Genomic DNA, 13,063 nt, shown 5'->3' with positions numbered 1-13,063 from the left:
AACTCAACTCAGCAAAAAGAGGGAACAGAATAGGATGTTAACAAATGCCTGCTGCAATTTAAATATCTCACCTGTGCTATACAACCTGCATTGGTTTCTGATTTTCATCCTAGGCATGACCTTTAGATTCTACAGAGTTCCAATCTAGGGTGCCTAAAGGACCACTTCTACCTACATTTACCTTTCCATGCTCTGAGGCTAGCAGAGCAGGCTCTGTTGAAAGACATCCTGTTTGGAGAAATTAATCTAACTGGAATCTGCACACAGACCATCTTGAAAGCTGCCCTGGCTTCTTGGAACTCCAGTTCAGAACATGGTCCCCTTGCTGCTGTTTCTGGTACCAGCTAAATTCTGCTATAATTCAGAAGATATTTTTTTAAAGCTAACTTAGCAAAGAAAGACCGTTGGTGTAAGAGTACTTCACAGAAGAAGAAAAAGTTCGTAGTAGTGGTTATAGGTAAAAAGAGAGTTAACAAAAGGCATTGAAAATAATGAGCCAATGATGAAGCCTTCTCTTCTTAGTAAACATGTAAAATATAAACGTTATGTCAGCTGAGCACTTCTGGGCTACTGAAAGCCTTTCTTTGCTGCTATACAAGTTAAATGGTTAGGAATTATATATTTGCCTAGCACAGAAGCAGCTTTTGCTCCAGCTCTAGTGAAGATACAGGATGACCAAGTGCATCCTGAGAGAGATGAAGAACCAATCTGTGGGGCTCTCTCCCATTAAAACACCAAAAAAAAGGGGGGGAACATTGGTGTTAAACACTAAAACTACAGACCAAAATGCAAAAATTGCAAGTTTTACTTTTTGGCGGTGGGGGTGGGGAGAATAGTTTGCCTGGCATTTAATAAATTTAACATTTGCTGGAAAGTTGCCACCTTGTGGATTATGAGCAGTTAAAATGTGTTGATTTCTTCATGGGGGAGGGGACAAAAGGCACAGTAAGTTTGGAATTTTTGTTTTATTTTGGCAATGAGATAGATAGATAGATAGATAGATAGATAGATAGATAGATAGATAGATAGATAGATAGATAGATAGATAGATAGATAGATAGATAGATAGATAGATAGATAGATAATAATTGTGACAGTATCTGGTCTAGTTGCAAGGGTCATCTTTTTTTCAGCTGCTACTGCAACAAGATATTATTTAGTTAGATTTCAGCTAGTGACACTGAAATCACCCACCTGCTTAGCTTGGTGTGCCTAGGTATGTTGTTCTTAATTTTAATTCTCAATTCTTTATTTAGAAAGGGGAACCTGCCAGGCCTGAAATGCAGTGTCATGGCTAAGTTTGGATTTATGATACAGCAGAATTTGTTTAGATGGTGGGCTGAGGATGCTAGTGCCAAATTGCTAGGAAACTGTGGATGCCAAGCAACAGATTAATGGCTCTGATAACAGTGTGAAGTCTGTTCAAATGGCACATGTAGCATTTCTTGCATGCCTGACTTTATTATCCCCATAAGATCCTGACACTGTTTGCTTTTTTCTTGGCAAGACACATGTTTACATAGTCTGACTGTATCAAGAATCAATATTTATGAATGCTTAAACATTTCCAAGTGCATTAGAACATATGTCTTTGTAAAACCAGAAGATCTAAATGTGCCCTCTGTACCCCCGAATTCCTATGGGAACACTGTTCTTTATTTCTGCTACATTACTGCTATTAAATGCAGATACTTCTAATTTGCTTCCAATTGTGTGACATTGCTCATATTTGCAAAATCATAAGTTAAAAATTGGTTATTCACACTGTCTTGCTTGGGTTTGAAATTCAAAAACATCTACTCATCATTCCCTATCTGCAATTTGTTTGGAGCGATCCTTAGTAATTGAATTAGAAATGCTGAAGTTCCTAAGGATGGGCCAAAGAAAGATTTAGTCAATTGGCCAGCAAGACTTTATCAAATAATGAACAACTATTTTTAAACTATCTGCTTTATGAATGCATCCTTTCTGTTGCACTGAATAAACATCAGGACTGAAATGTATGCTAATAACAAAATTGTTCATTGTTATTATGGAAAAATGCAATTTACTTTTAAAACTGGTTACAAGTTATTATTATATCTACACATCTGTATGATTCCTACTGCTTTAATCCAGAAAGCAAAGAAACAACAATTTTTAAAAAGACCAAAACTATATTTGAAGATGCCTGTATTTATAGCAGGTGGACATAAAATAAGATTAAACTTTGCTGTACTGTCAGATTTGTTCTCTGACTGTTGCAAAACTAGAGGGGGAAATAATTGTCCCTTACTGACAAAGTTTATGATAAGGTAAATATAGAAGGTTAAATGGCGATTGGGATGTACCCCGGGCCCTGTTGCCATGGTGGGGAGTCCCTTGCCATAAGAAGAGCTGGGAAGTGGGGACTACAAGTCCCAGAAACCTCTGGGGGCTGCATCAGTTGCAGGAAGGCTGGGTGAAGGGGGCTGGAGCGACTCTTGCCAGCCTTCCCTTATTTTCCCTTATTGGGAAGGGAAAAGGAGGCCCGTGCCTCTTTCCCTCTTGCCTCCCTGTGCGGTTGGAGCTACCATGAGGGATCTCTGCGTGTGGGCTTGATTGCGGCCGTTAGCTTCGAAAAGGTTTGTAGAGGCCTGTTATCAAGCGGCGCTTGTAGCGCAGCTTGACCCTTTATTTTTTTTAAAGAGTGGGAAGAAGAAGGGAACGGAGAGTATCGGAGCAGGAGGGCAATTTGTGGCCATCGCTGGTTTGTCATGACATTTACAGTGCGGCTTGATCTAATTGATTTAAAACCTCGAGGCAGGGAAGAGTGGAGGATGGCCCTGTGGAGATGCAGTGCAGCCTGTGTTGGTCAGGCTGGACAGACATGTCTAATGGCCGATGCCTCAGTTTCAGGCAAAGGGTTGGGGTCGGTGACTGGATGGGGAGGAGCCCGGCGCATGGCTATAGAAGCTGGTGGCCAAGGCACCTCCCAAGCAGTATGGAGACCCAATTGGCGGGGGGGGGGGCAATCAGGCCATGTGGGTGGCTTTGCCCAAGGGACCCCTCAAGTGGTCAGGGGTAGGGGGGCTGGGGAGCCAGCTTTCCCAACCCCGTTATTGAGGGAAGCAAGCCCTGCTTTGAGGAAAAATACAACAGGTGCAGTCAGGGGATGGTGCACCCAGGGGGCCTTGTATCAGCTTTTGATGTCTCTACTCAGGGGATTGGTGAGACAGCTTAGATTAGCGATCCCCAACCTGTGGGATGCAGACGACATGTGGTCCATCGACTAATTGGAGGTGGGCCGCGAAGGACTCCTTCTTCCCCCCCCCCGGCACTTTATTTCATCCCCCCCGGCCCTTTACAACACACTTCGGGTGTCATTGTCTCCCATCACTCCCAGATGGGACTATCTCGTTGCAGAGAAACAAGCTCAGGGTTCCCATTGATTTGTTATTGTCATGAGTTAAAATTTCCATGAAAATGAAATGTTCCTTATGTTCATTGTTGTGGCGTGTCTGAATCTTATTTTGAAGGGATGTTTAAACATTACCATAGCGATCAGAGAGCGTTACGGCAGTGGTTGAGAGTAGAGGAGTAAACTACCCCCCCCACCGGGCCTCAGTAAAATTGTCAAGTGTTGAGTGGTCCCCAGTGATAAAAAGGTTGGGGACCGCTGGCTTAGATGGAGTCCCAGGGGGTGACAGATCAGGCTGGGCCCACTGGGCTGGTTGGCAGTAGGCAGGCTGCACTGGCAGCATGCAGTTCGCCTGGAGGCTGGTGGCAGGGTTGGGTGCCATCTCTATCTTCCTTTTGGCCACCGCCAGCTGGCCTGCAACAATGGCAATGGGGAGGAGGTCAAACAAGCTGGTCTCATCCAGGTCTCCAAGTAGTATGGCCCCAGTCAGGCTTCCAAAACACTTGGAAAGTACCTGGGTTGCAGGCTACATGGCCTCCACAGGGATCTAATTCTCAGGGGGGGGGGCGGTATATTCCGCGTTGGGAGTACCCTTCATCTGTGGTGTTGATCCCAAATGTACCAGGTCTGTCAGTTGGATTGGGACCTATGAGTCCAGGGGGCTCCGCTCAACAATTTACCTCTACTATGCCTGCCCAGTTGCCTACGTCTAATGGGCCTATCCAGCAGTCTATTTCTACTGTATCTACCCACCAATCTACTGATAATGCCCCTAGCCAGCGGCCTACTTCTAATGTTTCCAATATGGTGACTAGCCAGCAGCTTACTTCTAATGTTTCCAATTTGGTTCCTTTCCAGCAGCTTACTTCTAATTGGCCACTGATGGTGGAGCCTGCTGGGGGTGCAATTGATCCCAGCGAAAATACTGCACAGGGCCACTTTTCCTCAGTCCAGGGCGAGGACTGGGCCTGTCCGGAGCAAGCACTCCAGTGCACGGCATTCAGACAGTTCTATAGAAACATAGAATCATAGAATAAGAGAGTTGGAAGGGACCTCATGGGTCATCTAGTCCAACCCCCTGCACTATGCAGAACGCTCACAACCCTATTGCTCATCTACTGTAACCTGCCACCCCTTTGCCTTCACCGAATCAGCCTATATTCCCCAAAGAACATTCACTGTATATTCCCCAAAGAACATTCACTCTGCCAACACAAACAGGCTGGTGATCTCTGACCTAAGAAATGTATGCTTGGCATCAACCAAGGCCAGGGCCTTCTTAGTCCTGGTCCTGATCTGGTAAATGAGCTCCTTGAAGAGCAGTGGGCCCTACTAAAACTGCCACAGTTCTAAAGGGCCTACAAAATGGAGCTCTTCTGCCAGGCATTCACAGCTGAAGCCAATGAGCGAACAGAACACCACTTATAGGGCCCTCCTCCATAATTTTCTCAGACCCTGGACTGAGAAGGGAGCAGAACTAATTGATCAGCAAGTTTAGTAGCTACATTGGGTAACATCATTTTGTAAAGGTTATAATTATCATTAAATTGTTTTTAATGCTTATTGTCCCCTTCAAGAGGCTTGTGTAGCTCAGTAAAGCTATGAGCTATGCCGTGCAGGGCCACCCCAAGACAGACAGGTCATAGCTGAGAGCTCTGACAAAGGGTGATCCACTGGAGAAGGAAATGGCAAACCACTCCAGTATCTTTGCCATGAAAACTCTATGGACAGTTCCAAAAGGCAAAACGAGATGACGCCAGAAGATGAGCCCCTCAGGTCGGAAGGTGTCCAATATGCTACTGGGAATGAGCAGACGGCTAGTACGAGTAGCGGCAGAATGAATGAAGCGACTGGGCCAAAGCCGAAAGGACGCTCAGTTGTGGAAGTAACTGGTGGCGAAAAGACAGTCCAATGCTGTAAAGACTTTTGTTCCATAGAAATCTGGAATGTCAGATCCATGAATCAAGGCAAGCTGGATGTGGTCAAACAAGAGATGACAAGACTGAACATCAACATTTTAGGAATCAGCGAACTAAAATGAACAGGAATGGGTGAATTTAATTCAGATGACCATCAGGTATACTAATGTGGGCAAGAATCTCTTAGAAGAAATGGAGTAGCCTTCATCGTCATCCTAACCCTGCCCGCTGTGCCGCGGGCGCCGCAGACTAAATAAAGCCGTAAGGGCTTAGGGGGAGGAGTTAGGGCGGGCTCTGTCCGGGATGAGGAAGGATGCCGATTGGCCCCTTCCTCTGGACAGACCGCCGACCGCGCGACTGCCGGGGGCTCCCATGCCTAGCGCACGCTGTATTTTACGTACAGCGGGCTTGATTACTAGTAATCAATAAAAGAGTAGGAAAAGCAGTCTTGGGATACAATCCCCAAAGTGACAGAACGATCTCAGTTCGAATCCAAGGCAAACCATTCAACATCACAGTAATCCAGGTCTATGCCCCAACCACTGCTGCTGAAGATGATGAAGTTGTCCAGTTCTATGAAGCCCTAAAACACCTTCTAGAAGCTTATCATCATGGGGGATGGGAATGCTAAAGTAGGAAGCCAAAAGATAACCGAGATAACAGGGAAGTTTGGCCTTGGAGTACAAAATGAAGCAGGGCACAGGCTGGGAGAATTTTGTCAAGAGAATACAATGGTCATAGCAAACACTCTTTTCCAACAACCCAAGAGACGACTCTACGCATAGACATCACCAGACGGTCAACACAAAAATCAGATTGACTATGTGCTCTGCAGCCAAAGATGAAGAAGTTCTATACACTCAGTGAAAACAAGACCGGGAGCCGATTGTGGTTCAGATCATCATCTTATTGTTGCAAAATTTAGGCTAAAATTGAAGAAAGTAGGGAAAAGCACTAGGCCACTCATGTATGAACTAAATCATATCCCTAATGAATATACAGGTGACAAATAGATTTAAGGAATTAGATGTCATAGACAGAGTGCCTGAATAACTATGGACGGAGGTTCGCAACATTGTACAAGGTAGCAACTAAAACCATCCCAAAGAAAAAGAAATGCAAGAAAGCAAAATGGCTGTATGAAGAAGCGTTACAAATAGCTGAGGAGAGAAGGGAAAGTAATAGGCAAGGGAGAAAGAGAAAGATACACCCAACTGAATGCTGAATTCCAGAGAATAGATAGAAGAGATAAGAATGCCTTCTTAAATGAACAGTGCAAACAAATAGAAGGAAACAATAGAATAGGGAGTACCAGAGATCTCTTCAAAAATGGAGATATGAAGAGAACATTTCATGCAAAGATGGGTATGATAAAGGACCAAAATGGTAGGGACCTAACAGAAGCAGAAGAGATGAAAAAACAGTGGCAAAATTAAACAGAAGTACTATACAAGAAAGAGCCTCTTGTGGCGCAGAGTGGTAAGGCAGCAGACATGCAGTCTGAAAGCTCTGCCCATGAGGCTGGGAGTTTAATCCCAGCAGCCGGCTCAAGGTTGACTCAGTCTTCCATCCTTCCGATGTCGGTAAAATGAGTACCCAGCTTGCTGCGGGGTAAACGGTAATGACTGGGGAAGGAACTGGCAAACCACCCCGTATTGAGTCTGCCTTGAAAATGCTAGAGGGCGTCACCCCAAGGGTCAGACATGACTCGGTGCTTGCACAAGGGATACCTTTACCTTTACTATACAAGAGCGAGCTTAACATCCCTGATAACCACGAGGCGGTAGTCACTAACCTGGAGCCAGACATCCTGGAATGTGAAGTCAGATGGGCCTGAGGAAGTCTGAGCAACAATAAAGCTAGTGGAGGGGACAGCATTCTAGTTGAACTATTCAAAATCTTAAAAGATGATGCAGTAAAACTGCTACACTCAATATGCCAGAAATTTTGAAAACTCAACAGTGGCCACAGGATTGGAAAAGGTCAGTTTACATTCCAATCCCAAAGAATGGCAATGCCAAAGAATGTTTAAAGTACCGCACCATTGCACTCATTTCTCATGCTAGCAAAGTTATGCTCAAAATCCTACGAGCAAGTATTTAAAAGGGTGCCATACAGAGCGTGGAGAACAGTTGTTCTCTCTTGCCCCGGAGGTACATACCAGAACCAATGCGATGAAATTAATTCAAAAGAAATTCCGTCTAAACATCAGGAAGAAGTTCCTGACAGAGCGGTTTCCCGGTGGAACAGGCTTCCTTGGGTGGTGGTGGGTTCTCCATCTTTGTAAAATTTTAAACAGAGACTGGATAGCCATCTGACAGAGAGGCAGATTCTGTGAAAGCTTAAGGTCGCAGGTTACAGTGGATGACCCATGAGGTCCCTTTCACCTCTGTTATTCTATGATTCTAGGGGGTAAACTGCATGGAACTTTTATTCCAATCCCAGGTGGATTCAGTCCCTGCCGTCTACATAGAATGCAATTTCCGTTTTGATTTTTGGCAATTTAAATTTTCCTTCTGCAGCAAGAAGGATTAATCCTGAGTGACCCTATGTTTATTGTGTGATATCTTAGGGTGCTTTTAATGCTCAGTATTTTTAAAATCGAATTGAGAAAGCTGTTTTGAATCTGGGCATTGTTCTTTGGTAGAGAACCCCTGATTGGCCAAAACTGGTGAAGTGTCAAGCTTGCCTTAAAGGAGAAGCCCTAATTTCTCTCAAGTTCTGTCGGTCTTGGATTTTTTTCTCCCTCCTCCGCCTTCTTCGATTCTCCCCCCCCCCCCAAGAAAAGAAAGAGGCTCCCTGCTTGGCTCCTCTCCACCCCCTTCAAGAAAAGAAAGATGCTTGGCTTCCCCCCCTCCCTTCTGAACTACCCTAACCACGTGCAGAACACTTTTCTATTTCAATGGGAAGGGTGGGGGAGAGGAAGACGTGAGTTCAAATTGATCTGAATTCAACAGGATTGACAATGGAATAAACAAAGTAAGTGCAGACTTCGCCTATGATTCTATGGATTGTCCTCTGGGGGTAGCTACCAGGGAGCAACCAGCAGAGGGAACGTATGGAAGCTCAAATGTGCTAGAGTTACCTGCCTCAACCCACCCTCAACTCTGCCTCCCTCTCCCTTGTTCTCAGGGATGGGAATTTATTTTTAAAAATGGCTAACTTCCTGGAACAATGAATAGGCGGACAATCATGCAGGCGATGCCAGAAAGTTGTAACACAAAGCATGCCTTTTGAAACTCTCCCCCTCCCCAAAAAGAAGAAGAGTTGGTTCTTATATGCTGCTTTTCACTACCTGGAGGAGGCTCAAAGCGGCTTACAGTTGCTTTCCCATTCCTCTCCCCACAACAGACACCCTATGGGGTGGGTGAGGCTGAGAGAGCGCTGATATCACTGCCCGGTCAGAACAGTTTTATCAGTGCCGTGGCGAGCCCAAGGTCACCCAGCTGGTTGCATGTGGGGGAGCGCAGAATCGAACCCGGCATGCCAGATTAGAAGTCCGCACTCCTAACCACTACACCAAACTGGCTCTCAAAAAGCAGAAACTATATTAGTTGTTAAAAGTCTCAAAGGACTTGTGATCCCAAAAGGGGTGGTTTTCAAAAAGCACTATACGTCTATGGTTCTATGCGTAGGTATTGGAGAAGTATGCATTAAAAAAAATTAGCGGGCATCACGGGACTTTTAAAATATAGAGAAAAGGGATTGGTTGCCTGCATTGATTGACAGACAGGAGCACAACACGTGTTGTTCTCTTCCACCATTTCTAGCAGCAGTTGTGGAGGGTGAGACATGTGAAAAGGAGTGGACAAAGCCGAGACAGCCGAAAAGGTAAGAGGGGCTCAGAAGTGTGAATAATTTAGCACTTTGCAACTCAGCTGGCATAATGCTTTTTAAACTGATGTGCAAAAATGCCCTAAAAGAACATTGTTTTTCAGATGGTATATAGAATCATAGAATCATAGAGTTGGAAAGGGCCATACAGGCCATCTAGTCCAACCCCCTGCTCAACGCATGATTAGCCCTAAGCACCCTAAAGCATCCAATAAAAGTGTGTATCCAACCTTTGCTTGAAGACTGCCAGTGAGGGGGAGCTCACCACCTCCTTAGGCAGCCTATTCCACTGCTGAACTACTCTTGACTGTGAAATTTTTTTCCTGATATCTAGCCTATATCGTTGAAGTTTAAACCCATTACTGCGTGTCCTCTCCTCTGCAGCCAACAGAAACAGCATCCTGCCCTCCTCCAAGTGACAACCTTTCAAATACTTAAAGAGGGCTATCATGTCCCATCTCAACCTCCTTTTCTCCAGGCTGAACATTCCCAAGTCCCTCAACCTATCTTCATAGGGCTTGGTCCCTTGGCCCCAGATCATCCTTGTCGCTCTCCTCTGTACCCTTTCAATTTTATCTACGTCCTTCTTGAAGTGAGGCCTCCAGAACTGCACACAGTACTCCAAGTGTGGTCTGACCAGTGCTGTATACAATGGGACTATGACATCTTGTGATTTTGATGTGATGCCTCTGTTGATACAGCCCAAAATGGCATTTGCCTTTTTTACCGCTGCATCACACTGCCTGCTCATGTTTAGTTTACAATCCACAAGTACCCCAAGGTCTCGTTCACACACAGTGTTACCTAGAAGCGTATCCCCCATCCAGTAGGCATGCTTTTCATTTTTCTGACCCAGATGCAGAACTTTACACTTATCTTTATTAAATTGCATCTTGTTCTCATTTGCCCATTTTTCCATTGTGTTCCATTGTGTTGAACTCTGTCTCTATCTTCCGGAGTATTTGCCAGTCCTCCCAATTTGGTGTAATCTGCAAACTTGATGAGTAGTCCCTCCACCCCCTCATCTAGATCCATCAGAACATCATGGGGAACCTTGTCAAAAGCTTTACTAAAATCCAAGTAAATGACATCAACCGAATTTCCCCGATCCAGCAAACCTGTTACTTGGTCAAAAAAGGAAACCAAGTTGGTCTGGTAGGACCTGTTGGAGACAAATCCATGCTGACTTCCTTGGAGCACCAAATTGTCCTCCAGATATTTGCAGATCGCTCCCTTTAATATCTGCTCCATTATCTTCCCCACAACAGAGGTCAGACTCACTGGTCTGTAGTTTCCCGGGTCAACCTTCCTCCCTTTTTTGAAGATCGGAATAACGTTTGCTCTCTTCCAGTCCTCCGGGACATCTCCAGTCCTTAAAGAGGTCCCGAAGATGATGGACAAGGGCTGTGCAAGTACTGTGGAAAGTTCTTTGAGCACTCTCGGGTGCATTTCATCTGGACCAGGGGATTTGAACTCATCCAGTGCAGCTAAATGCCTCTCGACAACCTCTCTATCCATGTTAACCTGCCACCCAGACACTATCCTTTGGCTACGACCATCTCTAGATGTGCCTAAACACTTTGACCTGTGGGAAAAAACATGTAAAATAGGCACTAAAGCCTTTCTGCTTTCTCTGCATCTTCCGTTTGAGTTTGTCCATCTGCACCCAACAGTGGGCCTCTTGCCTCCTTTACTTTCTGATGATTGATCTACAGTGCCTAGTAACCTGTAGATACTCTTCTTTAGAGCTCTGTCCTTCCCTCCATTTCCTGAACATTTTCCTTTTCTTTCTTAGTTCCTCTTGAAGTTCTCTGTTCATCCAAATAGGCTTCTTAGAGCTCCTGTAGTGTTTTCGTCTTTCTGGGATAGTCATTGATTGAGCATGCAATAGCTCCTGTTTGAGTAGCACCCACCCTTCACATGCTCCCTTCCCTTCCAGCATTCTCATCCATGGTATGACACTCACCATGTCTCTGAGTTTATTAAAGTTTGCCCTACGAAAATCCAACATCCGTGTGTGGCTACAAGCTTCCTTGGCTCTCCATCTCAAAAGGAATTCTATGAGGACATGGTCACTTCCCCCTAACTCCAAAGGATAATGAGAAAGCACATATAAACCTCAAAGGAAAATGAGGGAAGACATAGATGGGACCTTCTTTATTATGAGGTGAACTTGTAAAAAAGAAAAAAGATATTGGAAAGAAATACACTGAGAAATGCAAAATATATTAGTTTACATTCCCATTGGAAGCCAAGAATGTTCTATTAGATGTTCTGCTTAACTAATTATCATAAATTTGAGAAGAGCTATTCAAATACATAGTGACAGCAGCTAGAAGTATTTATGCAGCAAATGGAAACTATACATCTGTCCACCTTTAGAAGTATGGGGAAAACTTGCAGAATATGCAGTAATGACAAAATTAACACCCTGTTTGAAAAATTTGTCTATTATAAAATTTGTGGAAAGATGGAGGACATATTATGTGGATGATGATAGCAGGAGACAAACTTAAAGTGGGAACATATTATATACAAATATATGGTAATGAAATAGAAGTAGAATTAAAACATGTTTCAAATGAAATATCCCAAATATAAAGGGCTCTTTGTATATGATATATATATAATAGATAGACTCTTCTCCACCATGATATATTATATGTTACTTATTAAAGCAGTGGTTCTCAACCTTCCTAATGCTGCGACCCTTTAATACAGTTCCACATGTAAAGGAATCTGAGCTACTACGCCATTACCCTACTTCTCAGCCTACTGCACCCTCATCGCTACCAACACCACTGCTATAAACTCGAGTAAACCATAGTGAGATTCACTTCTAAGCACACCTGCTCTGCACAGAACCCCGCTTGCCACTCACACCCGAGTCTTGCTTTCCCGTTGGTCCCTTGGTGTTTAAACAGCAAACAGTTATCCATTAATATGGATATGGAAGGGAGGACAGAAGTAGGTTCCGGCCAATTCACCCCTCCTTCCACTTCCTTCAGCTCCTGGTTCGCGTAGATCCCCCACCTCCAACGGGAGGCTAAAGCCAGAACCACCCGCACGCCTCGCGGATCCCACACCGCCGACCGCACTCTCGTTCCCTTCACCCCCGCCCCGGCGGTGGGAGTGGCCGAGCGGGAGGTGAGGGCGGAGCCCAGCGCGATCCTCCCCACTCCTGCTCGCTCGCGGTGGGCGTGCCCACATCCCCCTCCCCTCCGCAGAGGAGCGGAAGTGCCTGCCTGCTTGCCGGAGTTGGCGCTTGGCGGCTCCGCGCGTCGCTCGGTTGCCGCTGCCGCCTGAGCCGTGAGGAAAGTTGGGCTCCGGCTCCTTCCTTCCTTCCTTCCCGGCGGTGGGCGCAGGCGGTGCCTCTCGGATGCGGCGGAAGCAAAAGCGGCTGCTGCAGGTGGTGGGGCTGGCGCTGGCCGCCCTCGTCTTCCTCCCCAACGTGGGGCTCTGGTCCTTTTACCGGGAGCGGCAGCTGGACGGCGGGATTGAGAAAGAAGGCGGTGGCGGCGCGGGGGGAGCCCGCGGAATGGCGGCGCCGGCGGGAGTCGTGGCAGCAGCCCGTGGGGAGGCGCAGGTGAGGAGTGGCGGCGCATCCCCCGCCCCGGCTGCCTCCAGCGTGACGGGCGGGCGGCTGTCAGCTGTTTGTGCCCCTTCCTTCGGCTAGGCGACAAAAGAGCGGCCCTTCGCCCGCCTTCCCGTGGGGCGAAGGGCTGCTGTGCGTCGAAGCCGAGACGGGGAAGGGAGCTGCGCGGAGGCTCCCTCCGGCTCTGGAAGGAGGCTGACGAAACCGAGCTTCCTTAGAATGAGGGATGGGTAAGGAGAGGGGGGCAGGCGGAATCCGTTCCTCTTCCTAGCCTCATTCAGGGCTGCAGGCTGGAGCATTTGTGAATGGGGCGCGCTAAAGGCTGGGAGGGGGCGG

General features: G+C 46.2%; 1 protein-coding gene across 4 annotated transcripts in view; it reads left to right on the top strand.

Moving 5' to 3' along the window:
* The first annotated feature begins 9,107 nt into the window (after positions 1-9,107).
* GALNT10 (polypeptide N-acetylgalactosaminyltransferase 10) overlaps positions 9,108-13,063 on the top strand; it is a 150,179-nt gene continuing 146,223 nt past the window's right edge. The window contains exon 1 of one of the 4 annotated variants that reach the window (XM_077326478.1): positions 9,108-9,129. Coding sequence is in view for 2 of the 4 variants with exons in the window: in XM_077326476.1 (XP_077182591.1) it covers positions 12,512-12,718 (207 nt within the window). In the remaining 2 variants the exon portion in view is untranslated. Of the gene's footprint in view, positions 9,130-12,346; positions 12,719-12,826; positions 12,958-13,063 lie in introns of those variants that run through there. The other 3 variants (XM_077326476.1, XM_077326475.1, XM_077326477.1) reach the window with 3 other exon arrangements.

The sequence above is a fragment of the Paroedura picta genome, chromosome 3, assembly GCF_049243985.1.
Source record: "Paroedura picta isolate Pp20150507F chromosome 3, Ppicta_v3.0, whole genome shotgun sequence".
In the NCBI taxonomy this organism is placed as follows: domain Eukaryota; kingdom Metazoa; phylum Chordata; class Lepidosauria; order Squamata; family Gekkonidae; genus Paroedura; species Paroedura picta.
The sequence above is the reverse complement of the archived record's forward strand: the minus strand, read 5'-3'. Positions and strand labels throughout refer to the sequence as shown.